Below are 19,318 nucleotides of genomic sequence, written 5' to 3' on the forward strand. Positions count from 1 at the left end.
CTACTTCCTTTCCTGGCATTGGCTAGTCACAAAACCATCCCTAACATGAATTGTTAGTGTCGCAGTGAAGTAGCAATGGGTGATTCTCAGAGCCTGGGTTAAAGTGGAATCAGTTTTGTTGTGAAGCATGCAGAGCTGACTTTGTTTGATGTACACACTGTACAACAAGAAAAGCAAGCATTTAGTTTTCCAGCATCTTTCTCCTGAATAAACCCAGATGTTCTCTGAACATGTAAAATGCGAAGAGCAAGAAAAGTCAACAGAATCAGAATCATAAACGATGATTCTTTACATAAAATGCAACACAAAAATTATGTTGACCATTACAATGGGGGATTGTCAGCCACAGACGACCATTCTAGTTTTCCAACAAAGTGTAAAAACAAAAGGAATATTTTGCAAGGGAACATGTACCAAAGGCTTGAAATTACTGCTCTTGATGCAACTGTGGGACACAAATGTGCCCCTATCTCTTTTCTCCCTCAGCTGTTAAAGCAAAGCCATTAGCACATTTATACCTTCACAGAGTTTGATACTGAATGTCAGCACGTAGTTGATCACCAGCAATAACTTTTAGATCGTGAGAAAGAACCTGCCTGTTATGACCTCAGGGCGCCCATGGCACATTGCAGCCAATCAAATGCTTTCTTAGCTGCTGTCACCGTTATAATGTCAGACACAGGCAAACCACACACAGCAAGATCCCACAAATAACAGTGACTAAATAATCTGTGCGAAGGAGCATCCAGGAAGGGATAAACGAGTCAGATCTTTGACGCTCGTGCGCAAGGATCTCATGAGAAAGAAAGCACCTCTGCCAGTGCAGCACTTCCACAATGCTCCACTGGGGATGCCAGTCTGAGTTGAGTACTCAATAAGCTAAGGGGGGAATGTTAGCTACACGTCCTTCTGGGCTCAGAAACAGGAATGTGAGAGCTGATCCACACCTGCTCCATCCCCTGACTAAACCCCACTTTGCAGTTTGTGCAAAGAGTACATTTGGAGAGTGATCTGAGGCTGGTCTTATTGGTACTCTTGAATTCACGTTCATCAAGTCCAGGACTGTCCTGATAAAGATGTCACTTCATTATTTTGTTAGTAACAGAAGTCTCAAAATCTAGACCAGATGTGGAATGGGAATGGATTGAGAAGACAGGTATCTCCTCAACACGTTCCAGTTAAAAGCTCATATCTCATTCAGATGACACATTCAGAGATTCTGCGATATCTCCTACACAGGGTAAAGAATTCTGCAAACCACCTGACTACAGGTAACTTTTAGGTATTGGGGTTCTGATGGCTGGACCAGCATTTCAGAAACTCAGGTGGGCTGCAACAATAACTTACGGGATTTAAAAGAAACAAATAGAAAATTCCTGGTGGTGAAACGTTCAATACACACTTGCAGAGGTGGGCAGGCTTGACATTAGAATTGCAAAATCAGAAGAATATCCCTTGCCATGAAATTTCAATGTTCTTCTCCCTCCCTTGCTTCATGTATCTGGTTGATTTCCATTATCCCCGTACAGATCCAACAACGTATTGAAGCATAGTCCCCAGTCACTGAGGTAATCGTAATAATCGTCGAAACCCGAGCAGGATGAAGCCAAAGAACTCAAGGACCCAGCGACTGAGCCGGTCCCCTCAAATGCGTACATCTGCAAAGAATCGAATGGGGGAGCTGAGGGATCAGAGTCAGCTTCTCTCAGCCTCTCCCTGACGAACTCTCGGAAGACGGCTTGATCCGGCATCCCACGGAGCGACTGCCTGTAAGCTGACGGAATGTCGGACTTCACGCCTCTCCTTGCTCTGGAGCCACGCCTGACCTGAGAGTTCCTCAAGGTGGCCATGCTGAACGCTTCCGTGTCCTCTTCACCCCCACCTTCGTCGTCGTAGCTGACGATGTTTTCGCGGATGTCGTCGCGTTCGGTGGCAAAGCGAGGGTCTTTCCTGTGCCGCCGGAGTACCAGGAGGAGAAACACAAATGCTGAGGAGGAAACAGGAAGGAAAATGGTCAGGGTAGCTAATTGCACTGCACACACTAACTAATCTCCTGCTTGTCTGCATTGTTACCCAAACGCATTACGTGGTGACAATTGGATGGGGTCTTGTGTTAATGTCCCTACCCCTTGGCTCAGGTAAAAGGTAAGGTTTCCCTAGTGTTACCAAATTTTTCAAGTCCCACTTGCTCCACTTACTTGCATCAGTTGGACCAAAATAATGTGCACAGTGACTATTGCTGATTCAAAGGGAATCAAATTGAGTCTTTCCTTTGTTGCAACACATGCCTTAACTTTCTTTATTCCAGAGAAAATTTCTGAAAATATTACACTTTGATTAGATTAGATTACATTACAGTGTGGAAACAGGCCCTTCGGCCCAACAACTCCACACCGACCCGCCGAAGCGCAACCCACCCATACCCCTACATTTGCCCCTTACCTAACACTACGGGCAATTTAGCATGGCCAATTCACCTGACCCTGCACATCTTTGGACTGTGGGAGGAAACCGGAGCACCCGGAGTAAACCCACGCAGACACGGGGAGAACGTGCAAACTCCACACAGTCAGTCGCCTGGGGCGCGAATTGAACCCAAGTCTCTGGCGCTGTGAGGCAGCAGTGCTAACCACTGTGCCACCGTGCCACCCACTTATCCAACTCATTCAACAAGGAGAAGGAGGTGAGTGATGGCAAGATTAGGGAGGGGTAAGCTAATATCCTAGGGCATGTCGATATTAAGGAGGAGGTGGTTTTGGGTGTCTTGAAAAGCATTAAAGTGGATAAATCACAGGGGCCTGATGGGATCTATCCTAGAATACTAAGGGAGGCAAGGGAGGAGATTGATGGGCCCTTGACAAAGAACTTTATATCCTCCTCAGCCTCAGGCAAGACCAGAAAATAGCCAGTTCTCAGTTGTTCCTTTGTTTAAGAAAGGTAACAGGGATAATCCTGGAAATATTGGCGATGCAAACCTGTTGGACTATAACCTGCAGTCATGTAACTTCTAACTTTGTCAACACTGCCACCACCACATCATTTCTCCATTGTGTAAGACGTTTGGAAAATTTAGCCTCTGTGCGAATTGCTTACTGTAAAACGCTTGTTGGGTGGTTTATAAAGACAATTTTAATAGAAATGGGCCAATGCATTTGCTTCATGAAATCTCTTCACCTGCAGAGTGAATAATACATAATATGATTGCAATGCAGCCGTGAGCAGGGAAATATGCAAAAATATGATGATCCAAACAACAAATTCTGTGCAATTATGAAAGAGCCAGGAGGATAACTAGGCTTTCTTTGCTCAGAATCTTCAAAGTTATCACAACTATATCTTCATTCAAATTTCCCCTGAGCTGCTATTCTGTTGTCAACTTTGTTGCTTTGGTGGAATTCTGTCAACGGAAAAGAAAAACCAGTCAAACTTAGAAATGACTGTTTCTTATACAAGACCACTTTGGATCATTAAAAGTTACATCGAAGTTTTGCAGGACTTTCCTTTCCATGAAGCTGTAATTATACTTACAGTTACAATGTCCTTCAACTTAAAAGATAAAGTTGCCTTAATCCTATCAGAGCATTGGAGAGAGGGCGAAGATAGAGAGAGAGAGAGAGAGAGAGAAAGAGAGAGAGAGATGACTGGTGGTGGTTTAACCTGAGGGTCACCATGCCTCAGGTGAGGGCAGAGTTTGACTAGAAAAGTCCTTCATGGTCACCTCAGCCAGTGTGGGATTTGAACCCACCGCTGTTGGCATCACTCTACATCACAAATTGGCTGCCAAGCCGATTCCCAGATGACCAACAAACAAGGTTGATATGGAGTCATAGAGATGTACAGCTCGGAAATAGACCCTTCGGCCCAACCTGTCTATGCCGACTACATATCCCAAATTAATTTTGTCCCATTTGCCAGCATTTGGCCCATATCCCTCCAACCCCTGCCTATTCATATACCCATCCAGATGCCTTTTAAATGTTGCAACTGTACCAGCCTCCACCACTTCCTCTGGCAGCTCATTCCATACAGGCACCACTCTCTGTGTGAAAAAGTTATTGGTTAGGTCCCTTTTAAATCTTTCCCCCTCACCTTAAACCTCTACCCTGTGGTTTTGGATTTCCTTATCCTGGGGAAAAGACTTTTATCCTATTCATGCCTCTCATGATTTTATAAACCTCTATAAGGTCACCCCTCAGCCTCCGACGCTCCAGGGAAAATACCCCCAGCCTATTCAGTGTCTCCCGATATAATGAAGAATATCATGCATTCGCTGAAATTGCTTTGTCGAAATTAAACTCTTCAGCCTGGCATTTCTGCTCAGTCACATTGTTTATTCATTCAGTGCAACTTTCTCAAATTCAGCTTAACTGCAGCAAATGATTGCGGATACGTAAATGCAATTACAGGACAGTGCAATTCATGTTGCCATGATCTTTTGTACCGACGCCTGTCAATCAAAACAGGCCACACACACAATCCCCTGTTCCACCATGTTCTGTGAATTGTGCTTGTTTGCAGGTTTTTGAGAAGGCTACATAAATTAAATTGATTCTTTTGGAAGCAAACTTGAAAATCTTTTGAATCCAATTTTTAATAATAAATTGCGACAAAGCTTACTGTCAAATTCCAACAAAGCTGACGAGTCATCTTATATATTTATTTAAAAGTTAATTGTTAAAATCATTTCAAGTTGATTGCCGATAAGAATGGATTGAAGTGGAGGGTAAAAATTATTATTTTTGTGAGTTTTTTTGTCCCATGTCCATTAAGAACATCGGAAGAGGAGCTGGAAAAGTTAATGGTGTGCTTCATTCAGCAACCAATGTGATCAGGGTTGATCTTGGGTTTTAACTCCTATTCCCACTCCCACCCCGACCCTACCCCATCCCACCACCAACCCCCCCCACTCCTCCATGTCCCTTTTATTCCCTCGGAGACATGAAGTCTGCTTCCCCAGCGTGTAATAAATTCAATGACAGAGAATCCGCAACACTCCGGGTTGAATGATTTGAAAGAATGAAGGAATTCATCGACTTCTTTGTTCATAAACAATTTCCCCTTATTCCTTTATTATTCACAACAGGTCAGGCAGCATCCAAGGAGCAGGAGAATCGACGTTTCGGGCATGAGCCCTTCTTCAGGGATGGGTGCAGCTCCAACAAAACTCAAGAAGCTTGTCACCATCCATCCCTGAAGAAGGGCTCATGCCCGAAACGTCGATTCTCCTGCTCCTTGGATGCTGCCTGACCCGCTGCGCTTTTCCAGCAACACATTTTCAGCTCTGATCTCCAGCATCTGCAGTCCTCACTTTCTCCTTTATTATTCAGTCTTATGACTTAAGTGTTGGTGGCTAGACTAGTTTCATTGACCATCCCCAATTGTCTGGAGAACAGTTAAGAGTTAACCAGACCTGGAGTCACGTGTCGGTCAGATTGGGTAAGGGGACATCAGATTTTATTTCCTGAAGGACATGACTGAGCCAGATGGTTTTTTTCCAACAATGGTGGCCTCTTCAGCCAGATCCTCATCGAATTAATATTTTACCATGTACCATGATGAATTCATATTTCACCATGTTCCATGATAGTATTTGAACCCACACCTCCAGAATATTAGCCTCTGGCTGCAGATGACTAACTCAGACACTGCCACCCAATAATCTTGCAATTCTAAGTTCCCCAGCCAGGGAAACACTCCCTCAGTATCTACCCGCTTTGGACGTTTGTTAAGGACACAGCACCAATAACACAGGGATTGGCAAGACTCCTGCTTTTAAATCCCGCCCCACTTTCAATTCATTGGCTGACACGGTGGTGACACTACCAGTTGCGAGATTACTCACCCAGTATCATCAGGGCACAGATGAGGATGGCGATTAAAGCCCCGGTGCTGAGGCCAGCAGGCAGGAAGAAGGCATGAGCATTGCACAGTTGGCCAACGCCATTGTTGTTGCACTTACACACTCGGATAGTGAGGGTGTTGGTGCTGCTCAGTGATGGAGCCCCATTGTCCACTATCAGGATGGGCAAGAAGTGTACGGCTTGCTCTCCTCGACTATAACCAGCTCTCTGTGTCAGAACGGCAGCCGTGTTATCTGACAGGTAAGGATGATCAAAAGGAAAACAAGTTCAGCTGATAAATGCAGTGACAGATGGAATGAACAGACAAATACAGAGCAGAATAGACCATTCAGCCCCTCAAACGCACATCAACATTGCCCCAACAATAAAACCCTGCTTGATCTGAATCATAAGGATCCCAATGGCTGCATTATAAGATTCTACAAAATACCGGATTTGATATCCCATGCACTTTGTCTGCTTAATACAGTGATGTAACTATGAATTCATCACTCAGTGGTTTGGGGGGATGGCCTAACAAACCACTCAGAGTACTCTCGACTGACTGATACACAGTGGCACGTCACTCTGCGAGCAGCTTATCGTCTACCTTGCCTTTGATTCCAACCGTCTCCATCACATCCCACTCAGGAGAACCAATCATTTGATGACCTGCCAGTTCCATTTCATTTCCTAGAGATAGTTAATACCTTGGGGCTTGTGTAAGAAACAGACTTGACGTCACTGCAGAACACAGTTAAACAGGTAACCAGATTCAGCAATAAAGAAGGAAAATACCAGAATCCCCTCAGCTGGTCACACCCCACACACACACACATACACACACTCACACACAAAATCAAACACACACTCATACACACACACTCACACACACAACACACACACATTCACACACACACATAAACTCATTCACACACACACACACACTCTCACACACACACACACTCACACACACACACTCACACACACACACACACTCACTCACACACCCACACACTCACACACACACTCACACACACACTCATACACACACACTCACACACACTCTCAAACTCACACACAAACATACACTCACACACACATACACACACTCACACACACAACACTCACACACACAACACACACACTCACACACATACACTCACAAACACACACACATACACTCACACACTCACTCACACACACACACTCACACTCACACACATTCACACACTCACACACATTCACACACTCACAAACACTCACACACACACATATACACACACACTCACACACACAGTCACACATTCACATACACACTCACAAACACACTCACACACACACTCACACACACACTCACACACACACTCACACACACACACTCACACACACTCACGAACACACACACAGACACACTCACTCACACACTCACAAACACACACACACTCACACACATACACACATACACACACTCACACACACACACTCACTCAAACACTCACTCACACACACACTCACAAACACACACACTCACACACACACACACACTCACTCGCACACACACTCATACACACACACTCACACACTCACACGCATGGACACACACACACGCATTGACACACACACGCGTGGACACGCACGCCAGACACGGACACACACACACGTACGCGTGCACACACACACGTGGACACGCACACGTACACACACACACACACGCACACACGGACACACATACACATGTATCAACATGAATTGCGTTCACTTTAATCTCACATGATTACATTTTTTTAGTTCTTTTCACTTAGTGAAATAATGAGAAGTTGTTCCCGGGATGTCTCAGGGTTGAATGTGTCAGGGTACAATTTAGTTGATATTGAATCTATAGAATGCAGGAGACAAGTACACAGGAAACTCGATTATCCAGCATTTCATTATCCGAGTATTGGATTATCCAGCAAGATGGCAAGGTCCTGATGCTTGGCTAAACAACATCATCTGGCATTCGATTATTTGGAATTCGATTAACCAACCAAAATACTCCCTGCCCGTGTCCTTCGGATAATCAAGGTTCCTCTTTACTTGTAAGACCACATTGGGAAAAAGTTAGTCAAGAGAGTGTTGAGTTAAGAGATGGAACAAGGGAGGGAGGGCGTAAAACAAATGCCACTTTTCATGTCTTAATGAATTAGCATTGGTGTGCTCATGAGAAACATAATTTAAGCATCTAGGATGTCTTCAGTGAGTTCTAGAGAGAGGTGAAATTGGATTCAAAAAGGAAGAACAAATGTAACAAGTCTACCCAAAAAAATAAGAATGAGGTAATCCTGTTGAAACCTCTGTATTTCTCCAGCTTAATCTTCCAAGCAACAGCAATGATAACTGGATAGCCACTGTGCTTACAGATTCCCTTCACTCAATGTATTTCTCTGGGGGTCTTGGTCAGTGGCCCTCTCAGGGAACTGTATCAGGGATGGGGAAGAGTCAGGGGAGCACTGGACTTATTCCCATTTACCACACTAGCTGCTGTGTGGTAAATTTGAAGCTCCAGTCTGAAGATGAGAGAACGGATGAATGGATGGGTGAGTGAGGTAGACAATGAGCAAGGCCAGCTCCAGAGTCCTGAGTTATCCAGAAGCATGCTGGGTAAGATAAAGCAGAAAAAAACCCAAAGCTTAACTCAATCTCAAAGGAAGTGCTTAATTGGAAAACTTGGAGGAACAGAGAAAGTACATGGCAAAATGATAAAGTTAAATCAGGAAAGCAAAGAGAAGATATGAAGGTATGTCAGCTGGTAAAATTAAGGAAAATCTTAAGAGGTTGATGATGGTAAGGGTTGGGCTCTCTGAGATGTATATAGTAACTTGTATGTGGATATGGAAGATGTGGGCATGGTTTGAAATGAGTAATTTGTTTCTGTTTTCAGTTAATGAGGAGAGTGTGAAACCTCAAATAAAATAAGCATAAAGGGAAAGTAAATACTTGAGGAATACCAGTCCACACCGACCCTTCGAAGAGTAACCCACCCCGACCCATTCCCCTACCCTACATTTACTCCTGACTAATGCAAGTAACCTACACATGCCTGAACACTATGGACAATTTTAGCACGGGCAATTCACTTAAGCTGCAGATCTGTGGACTGTGGGAGGAAACCGGAGCACCCGGGGGAAACCCATGCCGACACGGAGAGAATATGCAAACTCTGCATAGATGATCGCCCAAAACTGGAATTGAACCGGGGTCCCTGGTGCTGAGCCACCGAGCCAACCATCTTGTAAACTTTATCTGATTCAATGGTTCCAACTGGATAGAGTGTACTCTGAGGATACAGTGGTTGGAGGATTTTGGTCCATTGTCTGTTTCAGAACTCGGTCAGATACAACATTGTATTTCTGGACACATTTTTACTGTCTGATTTAAAATGCTTCCAGGAGAAGCAAACAGGATTGATATTTCGAGTAATAACTGCTCATCAGATCTTTTCAGGTTTGGGAATAGTTTGTTTGACTGAGATAAACATATGCGTGAGCTAACATTTCAGCAATGATTCTCAATTCTCTCATCCTGATCGGGAGGTTTCTATGAAAGTTATTATGGGGGAACAGAGAAGTCAGTGGAAACTTACGCTGTGTGACAATTCCAATTCCATCAATGAGGAAGAGAACAATGAAAGAAAGGAGGAAGAGAACGACTGAGGCGGAGGGAGATTTGTCGAGAGGTGAGAGTGAGGAGCAGAGGGCTGCTGGGAAGGTGAGTAAAACTGTTAAAAAAAAAACTTACCTCAGGCATCGGGTCCTCCGCTTGTCAAGAGGTGAGAGTGAGGAGCAGTCTCTCTTTTTAAAGGAGCAGCAGAGGAAGAGGCCACAGCCAGGAGCAGAGGCTGCTGGGTATATATTCGGGCAGCAGCTGAAGTAAACACGTGGCTAAGAGATTGGTGTGGGGAAAGAGGGATTCTATTTCATGGGGCATTGGCATCAGTTTTGGAACCGGGGGGGATCTGTACCGATGGGACGGTCTCCACCTGAACCGATCTGGAACCAGTGTTATGGTGAAAAGGATAAATAGGGTGGTCTCTAGGACTTTAAACTTGTGAGTCGGGTGGGGAGGAGAAAGGGAAAGCAACAGGGATAATGGAGTCAAGTAGAAAGATAAGCAGCAGGTTAGTGTATGTGCAGGGTGTAAGTTCAAGGCAGACTAGGAATGAAGCAAAAAGGAATGATAACTTAGGACATATTACGAGGGAAGTTGGAAATCATGAGGATAAGAAAATTAGCATTAAGGCACTTTATCTAAATACTCATAGTATTCGTAACAAAGCAGATGATTTAAAGGCACAAATCATCGTGAATGATTATGATGTGGTAAACATCACAGATGTAGTTGCAGGGTTTCAGGACTGGCAGTTAAACATTCAATGATTTACAATTTATCGAAAAGACAGGGAGGTGGGCAGAGGGGGCGGGGTTGCCTTGTTGTTAAGAATGAGATTAAATCGATGGCACTGGATGACATAGGGTCAGATGATGTGGAGTCTGTGTGGGTGGAATGAGAAACCACAAAGGTAAAAAAACCCATAATGGGAGTTATGTACAGACCTCCCAGCAGTGGTCAGGACCAGGGGCGCAAAATGTACCAGGAAATAGATAGGGCATGTCAGAAAGGCAAGGTCATGGTGATCATGGGAGATGTCAATATGCAGGTGGACTGGGTGAATAATGTTGCTGGTGGATCCAAAGAAAGGCAATTCATGGAATACTTACAGGATGGCATTTTGGAACAGCTTGTGATGGAGCCCACAAGACAGCAGGCTATTCCGGACTTAGTTCTATGTAATGAGCCAGACTTTATAAAAGGTCTTAAAGTAAGGGAACACTTAGGAGGCAGTGATCATAATATGGTAGAGTTCAGTCTGCAGTTTGAAAGAGGGAAGGCAAAATCAGATGTAATGGTGTTACAGTTAAATAAAGGTAATTACAGGGGCATGACAGAGGAACTGACGAAATCGACTGGAAGCAGAGCCTAGTGGGGAAGTCAGTAGAGCAACAATGGCAGGAGTTTCTGGGTGTAATTGAGGACACAGTACAGAGGTTCATCTGAAAGAAAAGAAAGGTTATCGGTGGAGGGGGATGGAATTAGACAGCCATGGCTGACAAAGGACGTCAGGAAATGTATCAAAGAAAAAGAGAGAGCCTATAAAGTGGCCAAGAGCACTGGGAAATCAGAAGATTGGGAAAACTACAAAAACAAACAGAGGATAACAAGGAGAGAAATAAGGAAGGAGAGGATCAAATATGAAGGTAAGCTAGCCAGTTTTATTAGAAATGATAGTAAAAGTTTCTTTCAATACATAAGAATCAAATGAGAGGCAAAAGTAGAAATTGGGCCATTCCAAATTAGTGCTGGAAGGCTCGTGATGGGAGATAAGGAAATAGCCGAAGAACTTAATAGGTACATTGTGTCAGTCTTCACCATGGCAGACATGAGTAATATCCCAACAATTAAGGAGAGTCAGGGGGCAGAGTTGAGTATGGTAGCCATTAAAAAAGAGAAAGTGCTAGAAAAGCTAAAAGGTCTTAAAATTGATAAATCTCCTGGCCCAGATGGGCTATATCCTCGAGTTCTGAGGGAGGTGGCTGAGGAAATAACGGAGGCATTGGTTGTGATCTTTCAAATGTCACTGGAGTCAGGGAAAGTCCCAGATGATTGGAAAATCGCTGTTGTAACCCCATTGTTCAAGAAAGGATCAAGACACAAGATGGAAAATTATAGGTCAATTAGCCTAACCTCAGTTGTTGGTAAAATTCTAGAATCCATCGTTAAGAATGAGATTACTAAATTCTTGGAAGTCCAGGTCGGATTAGAACAAGTTAGCATGGATTTAATCAGGGGAGGTCATGCCTGACAAATCTGTTAGAATTCCTTGAAGAGGTAACAAGTAGGTTAGACTAGGGAAATCCAGTCGATGTTATCTATCTATACTTCCAAAAGGCCTTTGATAAGGTGCCTCATGGGAGGCTGCTGAGTACGGTGTTCGAGGTGAGCTACTGGCATGGATTGAGGACTGGCTGTCTGACAGAAGGCAGAGAGTTGGGATAAACATTCTTTTTCGGAATGGCAGCCGGTGACAATTGGGGTTGCGCAGGGTTCAGTGCTGGGACCACAGCTGTTCACATTATATATTAATGATCTGGATGAAGGGACTGGGGGCATTCTAGCGAAGTTCGGCGATGATACGAAGTTAGGTGGACAGGCAGGTGGTTCTGAGGAGATGAGGAGGCTGCAGAAAGATTTAGACAGTTTAGGAGAGTGGTCCAGGAAATGGCTGATGAAATTGAACATGAGCAAGTGCGAGGTCTTGCACATTGGAAAAAAGAATACAGGCATGGACTATTTTCTAAATACTTAGAAAATTCATAAAGCCAAAGTACAAAGGGATCTGGGAATGCTAGTCCAGGATTCTCTAAAGGTTGTTGTGCAGGTTGAGTCCATGGTTAAGAAAGCAAATGTAATGTTGTCATTTATCTCAAGGGGGTAGGAATATAAAAGCAGCGATGTGCTTCTGAGACTTTATAAAGCTCTAGTTAGACCCCATCTAGAATGCTGTTTCCAATTTTGAGCCCCACACCTCAGGAAGGACATATTGGCATGGGAGCGTGTCCAGCGAAGATTCACACTGATAATCCCTGGAACTGTAGGCCTAACATATGATAATTGGCAGAGGATGCTGGGATTGTATTCATTAGGGTTAGAAGGTTGAGGGGAGATCTAATAGAAACTTACAAGATAGTGCATGGCTTAGAAAGGGTGGACATTTGGAAGTTGTTTCTGTTAGGTGGGGAGACTAGGACCCATGGGCATAGCCTTAAAATTAGAGGGGTTCAATTTAAAATGGAAATGAGGAGACATTTCTTCAGCCAGAGTGGTGGGCCTGTGGAATTCATTGCCATGGAGCGCAGTGGAGGCCGGGATGTTAAATGTCTTCAAGGCAGAGATTAATAAATTCTTGGCCTCGATATGGGGAGAGTGGGGGTAAGTGGAATTAAAACGCCCATCAGCCATGAATAAATGGCAGAGGGGACTTGATGGGCCAAATGGCCTTGCTTCCACTCCTATGTCTTAAGGTCTTATGGAGATAAGAGAATGAATGAAGGACTTTGAAGATAAAAGAAAAGAGATAAAGAGTATGACATATGGAGGGAAGAATAAAGGATAGAGAAGTGAAAAAAAGCTAGTTTGGCTAAATGGGTCCAAATTAAAGCTGATCTTTGGTGAGGCTAACCCCATGTCAAATCAGACACTTGGAAGAGGTAAAACTGGAGCATTAGAATTATATTTTTCTTTAATTAACCTTGATATATCAAATTTATAAGAAAAATAATTGATGTAGCTATAGTATCCCTCCAAGGAAGAAATGTCATTTACACCACCAGATAGATTTTACAGTTTACACATCCTAATTGGGCCATAGGTATAAAGTCATCTCCTGATAAGATCTCATGTAAATCTCAACGTGTCAAATTCTCCATCGATCTAATTACTTCACAGAAACAGCTTCCTTTGTGTTAAATCTGACAATGATCTAAAAAGCAATCAGCTTTATAATGTTATAAATGCTCCTTTCTGGTTATGAGTTATTGTGTTTTACACATCAATATGCCATTCATTGTGGGCTTTAATATCTTGTGAAGCAATTAGGATGAAGAGATATGGATTCAGTTTGAGTCATATTTTTACACAGTTCCTGAGTACTTGATCCATCTATTATACACGCATTTGAGAACAAGTTCCTTCTTCTTAACTATGAATGGGTGAATTGTGGATAAACTATACATTCAAAGAGAGGTCAATTATTAATATGTACTCACACTGAAATCAATAAATGATTTCAATAGCATTTACTCAATTATTGAGGTAAAAGAGGCGAAAAAGACGAAGAGAGGAAGACAGAAAGAAAGAGCATGAGAGAGAGAGAGAGAGAGAAAGGTGGTGAAAGATGGGAGGGAGGGAGAGAAAGGAAGAAAGAGAGGGGGGAGGAAGAAGAGAGAAAGCAAGAGAGAGAGAAAGAGAGAGAGGAAGAAGAAAGTGTTTGAAAGAAGAGGAAAGAGGAGGAAGATAGAAAGATGAGAGGCAGGAAGAAAAAGAGTAAAGGAAGGAAGACAGAAAAGGAAGAAGGGAGTGGAGGAAGAGATTGAGGGAGAAAGAAAGAGAGAAAGAAGAGGAACAGTAAGAAAGTTAGGGAGAAGGAGAAGATAGAAGATAGAAAGAGAGTAGAAGGAAGAAGAGAAAGAAAGATCAAGAGAGATGGGAGGGAGAGAGTGAATGAAGGAAGGAAGAAAAAGAGGGAGGAAGACAGGTGAAAAGAGAGAGGAAGCGAGAGAGAGTGAAGGAAAGAAGAAAGAAGGAAAAAGAGAGTGGATGAGGAGATGAGGGGAGAAAGAAGAGAGAAATGGTAAGAAAGAGAGAGTGGAGGATGGAGGAAAAGGGACAGAGAGAAAGAGAGAGTAAAAGGAAGAGAAGTAGGAAGAGAGGAGCTAGGAGAAGGCAGTTGTAGAGTGAGGAAGTAAAATCAAGCCAATATCAAACATGAACATCATCTGACGAACTGTGACAGCACGATAAGGTTGTTCTGAGGAGCTGAATGTCAAATAGATACACAGCAAATTAAATCCCGTCCCAACCAATATGCAGATGGATTGTTTGCATTGACGAAGCAATAATCCTAGGGTGCTGTAGTGAAAGGAGAGGGAGAGGCTGCCAGCACTCTGCTGATTTACAGTATTCCAGCGGAGAAGGAGTTGATGTTTTTGGTCCTGGTGAACAGGCAACAGCGCAACAGCTGCTTTTCCAGTGATGAGATTGTCTGTTGCTGCTGTACCTGTTGGATCCATCACAATTATTGTCAATCACACACCAGGAAGCGTGTTGATAAGGTGCAAATTCCAGTTAGTATCAGAAGTTCAATCTCGTACACAACAGGGATCATCACACAATGCCTGTGTTGGAACATAGCCCACTCACTATGACATGCTCCTTGTGTCCTACCTTGACGATCCCGAACAGTAAAATTGGGATTACTGGCAGCATCTGGAGCCAGGGAGAAGTAAAAACGCTGTCCCTCCAATGGCTCATCCTTGTCCACGGCGCTGATGGTTTGGATCAGCTAAAGAAAGAGAGAGAGAGGAGAGCAGATGAAACACAGAGCTGACAGACATCTCCTCGTCCTTTGTTTCAACATGAGCTGATTGGCAGGGAGGAGCATGGCTGGGAGGTATCATTATTGGGATGAACTGTGCTTCACTGGGAATCTGAAAGCAAATGCTGGAATACTTTTCTGAGAGATACTGTCAGTCCGCACACGCTGAGGGAGACGCAAAGATCTGGTGGAAAGCTTGAAGAGATTGTTCTTCAGTGACTGATGCCATGGAGGAAGGAAGATTACTGAGATGGTGGAAACGTAAAACAGAAAGCTCATGGATTTGGGATTGTACGCTGGAAAGATCAATCCAGTGCAACAAGTAACCTCAGGGTCATTCTGTCAAACAAGATTCAAAAGGGACACTTCAGGACACTGCAGACTCTACACAGAATATCGTGCACACATGGAGATTCAGGGACACTGCAGAATCTACTCAGAATATAGTGCACACATGGGTATTCAGGGACACTGCAGAATCTACACAGAATATCGTGCACACATGGAGATTCAGGGACACTGCAGAATCTACACAGAATATAGTGCACACATGGGTATTCAGGGACACTGCAAAATGTACAAAGAATATAGTGCACAAATGGGGATTCAGGGACACAGCAGAATGTACACAGAATATAGTACACAGGGGGGATTCAGGTACAGTGCAAAGTGAACAAAGAATATAGTACACATATGGGGATTCAGGGACACTGCAGAATGTACACAGAATATAGTACACACATGGGGATTCAGGGACACTGCAGAATCAACACAAAATATAGTACACACATGGGGATTCAGGGAGACTGCAAAATGTACACAGAATATAGTGCACACATGGAGATTCAGGAACACTGCAGAATGTACGCAGAATATAGTACACACATGGGGATTCAGGGACACTGCAGAATGTACACAGAATTTAGTGCCCACACATGGAGTTTCAGGGACACTACATAATGTACACAGTATATAGTGCACAATTGGGGTTTCAGGCACACTGCAGAATCTACTCAGAATATAGTGCACACATGGGTATTCAGGGACACTGCAAAGTGTACAAAGAATATAGTGCACAAATGGGGATTCAGGGACACTGCAAAGTGTACACAGAATATAGCGAACAAATGTGAATTCAGGGACACTACAGAATGTACACAGAATATAGTGCTCACATGGGGATTCAGGGATACTACAGATTTTACACAGAATTTTGTGCACACGATGATTCAGGGACGCTATAGAATGTACACAGAATATAGTGGACACATGGGGATACAGGGACATTATAGAATGTACACAGAATATAGTGCATGCATGAGGATTCAGGGACACTGCAGAATGCACACAGAATATAGTGCACACATGGGGATTCAGGGATACTACAGAATGTACACAGAATATAGCGGACACATGGGGATTCAGGGACACTATAGAATGCACAGAGAATATAGTGCACACGTGGGGATTCATGGACATTGCATAATGTACACAGAATATCGTGAACACATGGGGATTCAGGGTCACTATAGAATATACACAGAATATAGTGCACACATGGGGATTCAGGAACACTATAGAATGCACACAGAATATAGTGCACATATGGGGAATCAGGGACATGCAAAGTGTGCACAGTGTGGGGATTCAGGGACACTGCTGAATGTACAGAGAATATAGTGCACACCTGGGTATTATGGGAAACTGCAGAATGTACACAGAATATAGTGCTCACATGGGGATTCAGGGACACTGCAGAATCTACACAGAATACAGTGCACACATGGGGATTCAGGGACACTGCAGAATTTAGTGCACACGTTGATGCAGGGACACTTATAGAATGTACACAGAATATAGTGCACATATTGGCATTCAGGGACACTGCATAATTTTCATGGAATATAATGCACACATTGTGATTCAGGGACACCGCAGAATGTACACAGAATATAGTGCACACATGGGGATTTAGGGAGACTATATAATGTACACAGAATATAGTGCACGCTTGGAGAATCAGGGGCACTGCCTAATGCACACAGAATATAGTGCACATGTGGCGATTCCAAAACAATGCGGAATGTACACAGTATATAGTGCACACATGGGGATTCAGGGACACTATAGAATATATACAGAATGTAATTCACACACGGGGATTCAGGGAAACTGCAGAATGTACACAGAATATAGTGTACACATGGAGTTCCAGGGAAACTGCAGAATGTACACCGAATATAGTGCACACATGGGGATTCATATACACAGCAGAATGTACACAAAATATAGTACACACATGGGGATTCAGGGACACTGCAGAATCTACACAGAATATAGTGCACACATGGGGATTCAGGGACACTATAGAATGTACACAGAATATCGTGCACACATGGTGATTCCAACAAAATGCGGAATGTACACAGAATATAGTGCACACATGGGGATTCAGGGACACTGCAGAATCTACACAGAATATAGTGCACACAAATGCGGAATGTACACAGTATATAGTGCACACATGGGGATTCAGGGACACTATAGAATATACACAGAATATAGTGCACACATGGGGATTCAGGGACACTGTAGAATATATACAGAATGTAGTTCACACATGGGGATTCAGGGACACTATAAAATGTACACAGAATATAGATAACATTTGGGAAATCAGGGACATTGCAAAATTTACACAGAATATAGTGCAAACATGGGGATTCAGGGACACTGCAGAATATATACAGAATATAGTGCACACATGGAGATTCACGGACACGGCAGAAAGTACAAAGAATATACTGCACACTTGGGGATTCATGGACACTGCAGAATGTACACAGAATATAGTGCTCACATGGGGATTCAGGGACACTGCAGATGGTGCACAGAATATAGTGCACACATGGGGATTGAGGGACACTATAGAATGTACACAGAATATAGTGCACATGTGGGGATTCCAAAAAAATGCGGAATGTACACAGTATATAGTGCACACATGGGGATTCAAGGACACTATAGAATATATACAGAATGTAGTGCACACACGGGGATTCAGAGACACTTTAGAATGTACACAGAATATAGTGCAAACATGGGGTTTCAGGCACACTGCAGAATGTACACAGAATATAGTGCAAACATGGGGTTTCAGGCACACTGCAGAATGTACACAGAATATAGTGCACACATGGGGATTCATATACACTGCAGAATGTACACAGAATATAGTAAACACATGGGGATTCAGGGACACTGCAGAATCTACACAGAATATAGTACACACATGAGGATTCAGGGACACTGCAGAATCTACACAGAATATAGTGCACACATGGGGATTCAGGGACACTATAGAATATACACAGAATATAGTGTACACATGGGGATTCAGGGACATTGCAGAATATATACAGAATATAGTGAACATATGGGGATTCACGGACACGGCAGAATGTGCACACAATATAGTTCACATATGGGGATTCAGGGACACTGCAGAATGCACAAAGAATATAGTGCACACAAGTGGATTCAGGGACACTGCTGAATGTACACAGAATATAGTGCACACATGGGGACTCAAGGACACTGCAGAATGTACACAGAATATAGTGCACACATTGAGTTTCTGGGACACTGCAGAATGTACACAGAATATTGTGCACACATGGAGATTCAGGCACACTGCTGAATGTACACAGAATATAGTGCACACATTGGGATTCATGGACACTGCAGAATGTACAGAATATAGTACACATATGGGGATTCAGGGACACTGCAGAATCTACACAGAATATAGTGCACACATGGGGATTCAGGGTCACTATAGAATGGACACAGAATATAGTGCACACATGGAGTTTCAGGGACATTGCATAATGTACACAGAATATAGTACACACATGGGGAATTAGGGACACTGCAGATGGGGTGCACAGAATACAGCGCACACATGGGGATTTAGGGACACTATATAATGTACACAGAGTATAGTGCACGCTTGGAGATTCAAGGGCACTGCCTAATGCACACAGAATATAGTGCACATGTGGGGATTCCAAAAAAATGCGGAATGTACACAGTATATAGTGCACAAATGGGGATTCAAGGACACTACAGAATATATACAGAATGTAGTGCACACACGGGGATTCAGAGACACTTTAGAATGTACACAGAATATAGTGCAAACATGGGGATTCAGGAACACTGCAGAATGTACACAGAATATAGTGTACACATGGAGTTTCAGGGAAACTGCAGAATGTACACA

The 19,318-nt window shown here is 43.4% G+C and overlaps 1 protein-coding gene across 1 annotated transcript in view; it reads right to left on the bottom strand.

Annotated features, from left to right (window-relative positions):
* Nucleotides 1-271: 271 nt before the first annotated feature.
* Nucleotides 272-19,318, bottom strand: part of LOC122548764 (cadherin-7-like) — a 168,816-nt gene continuing 149,769 nt past the window's right edge. The window contains exons 10-12 of the mRNA XM_087986720.1: nt 14,883-15,000; nt 5,843-6,094; nt 272-1,987 (exon numbers count right to left, since the gene is read on the bottom strand). Of these exons, the coding sequence (XP_087842846.1) occupies nt 1,494-1,987; nt 5,843-6,094; nt 14,883-15,000 (864 nt within the window). The 3' untranslated portion in view covers nt 272-1,493. The remainder of the gene's footprint in view (nt 1,988-5,842; nt 6,095-14,882; nt 15,001-19,318) is intronic.

The sequence above is a fragment of the Chiloscyllium plagiosum genome, unplaced genomic scaffold, assembly GCF_037043375.1.
Source record: "Chiloscyllium plagiosum isolate Xiang-an unplaced genomic scaffold, Cpla_swu_hap1 HiC_scaffold_4, whole genome shotgun sequence".
NCBI classification, from domain to species: Eukaryota; Metazoa; Chordata; class Chondrichthyes; order Orectolobiformes; family Hemiscylliidae; genus Chiloscyllium; species Chiloscyllium plagiosum.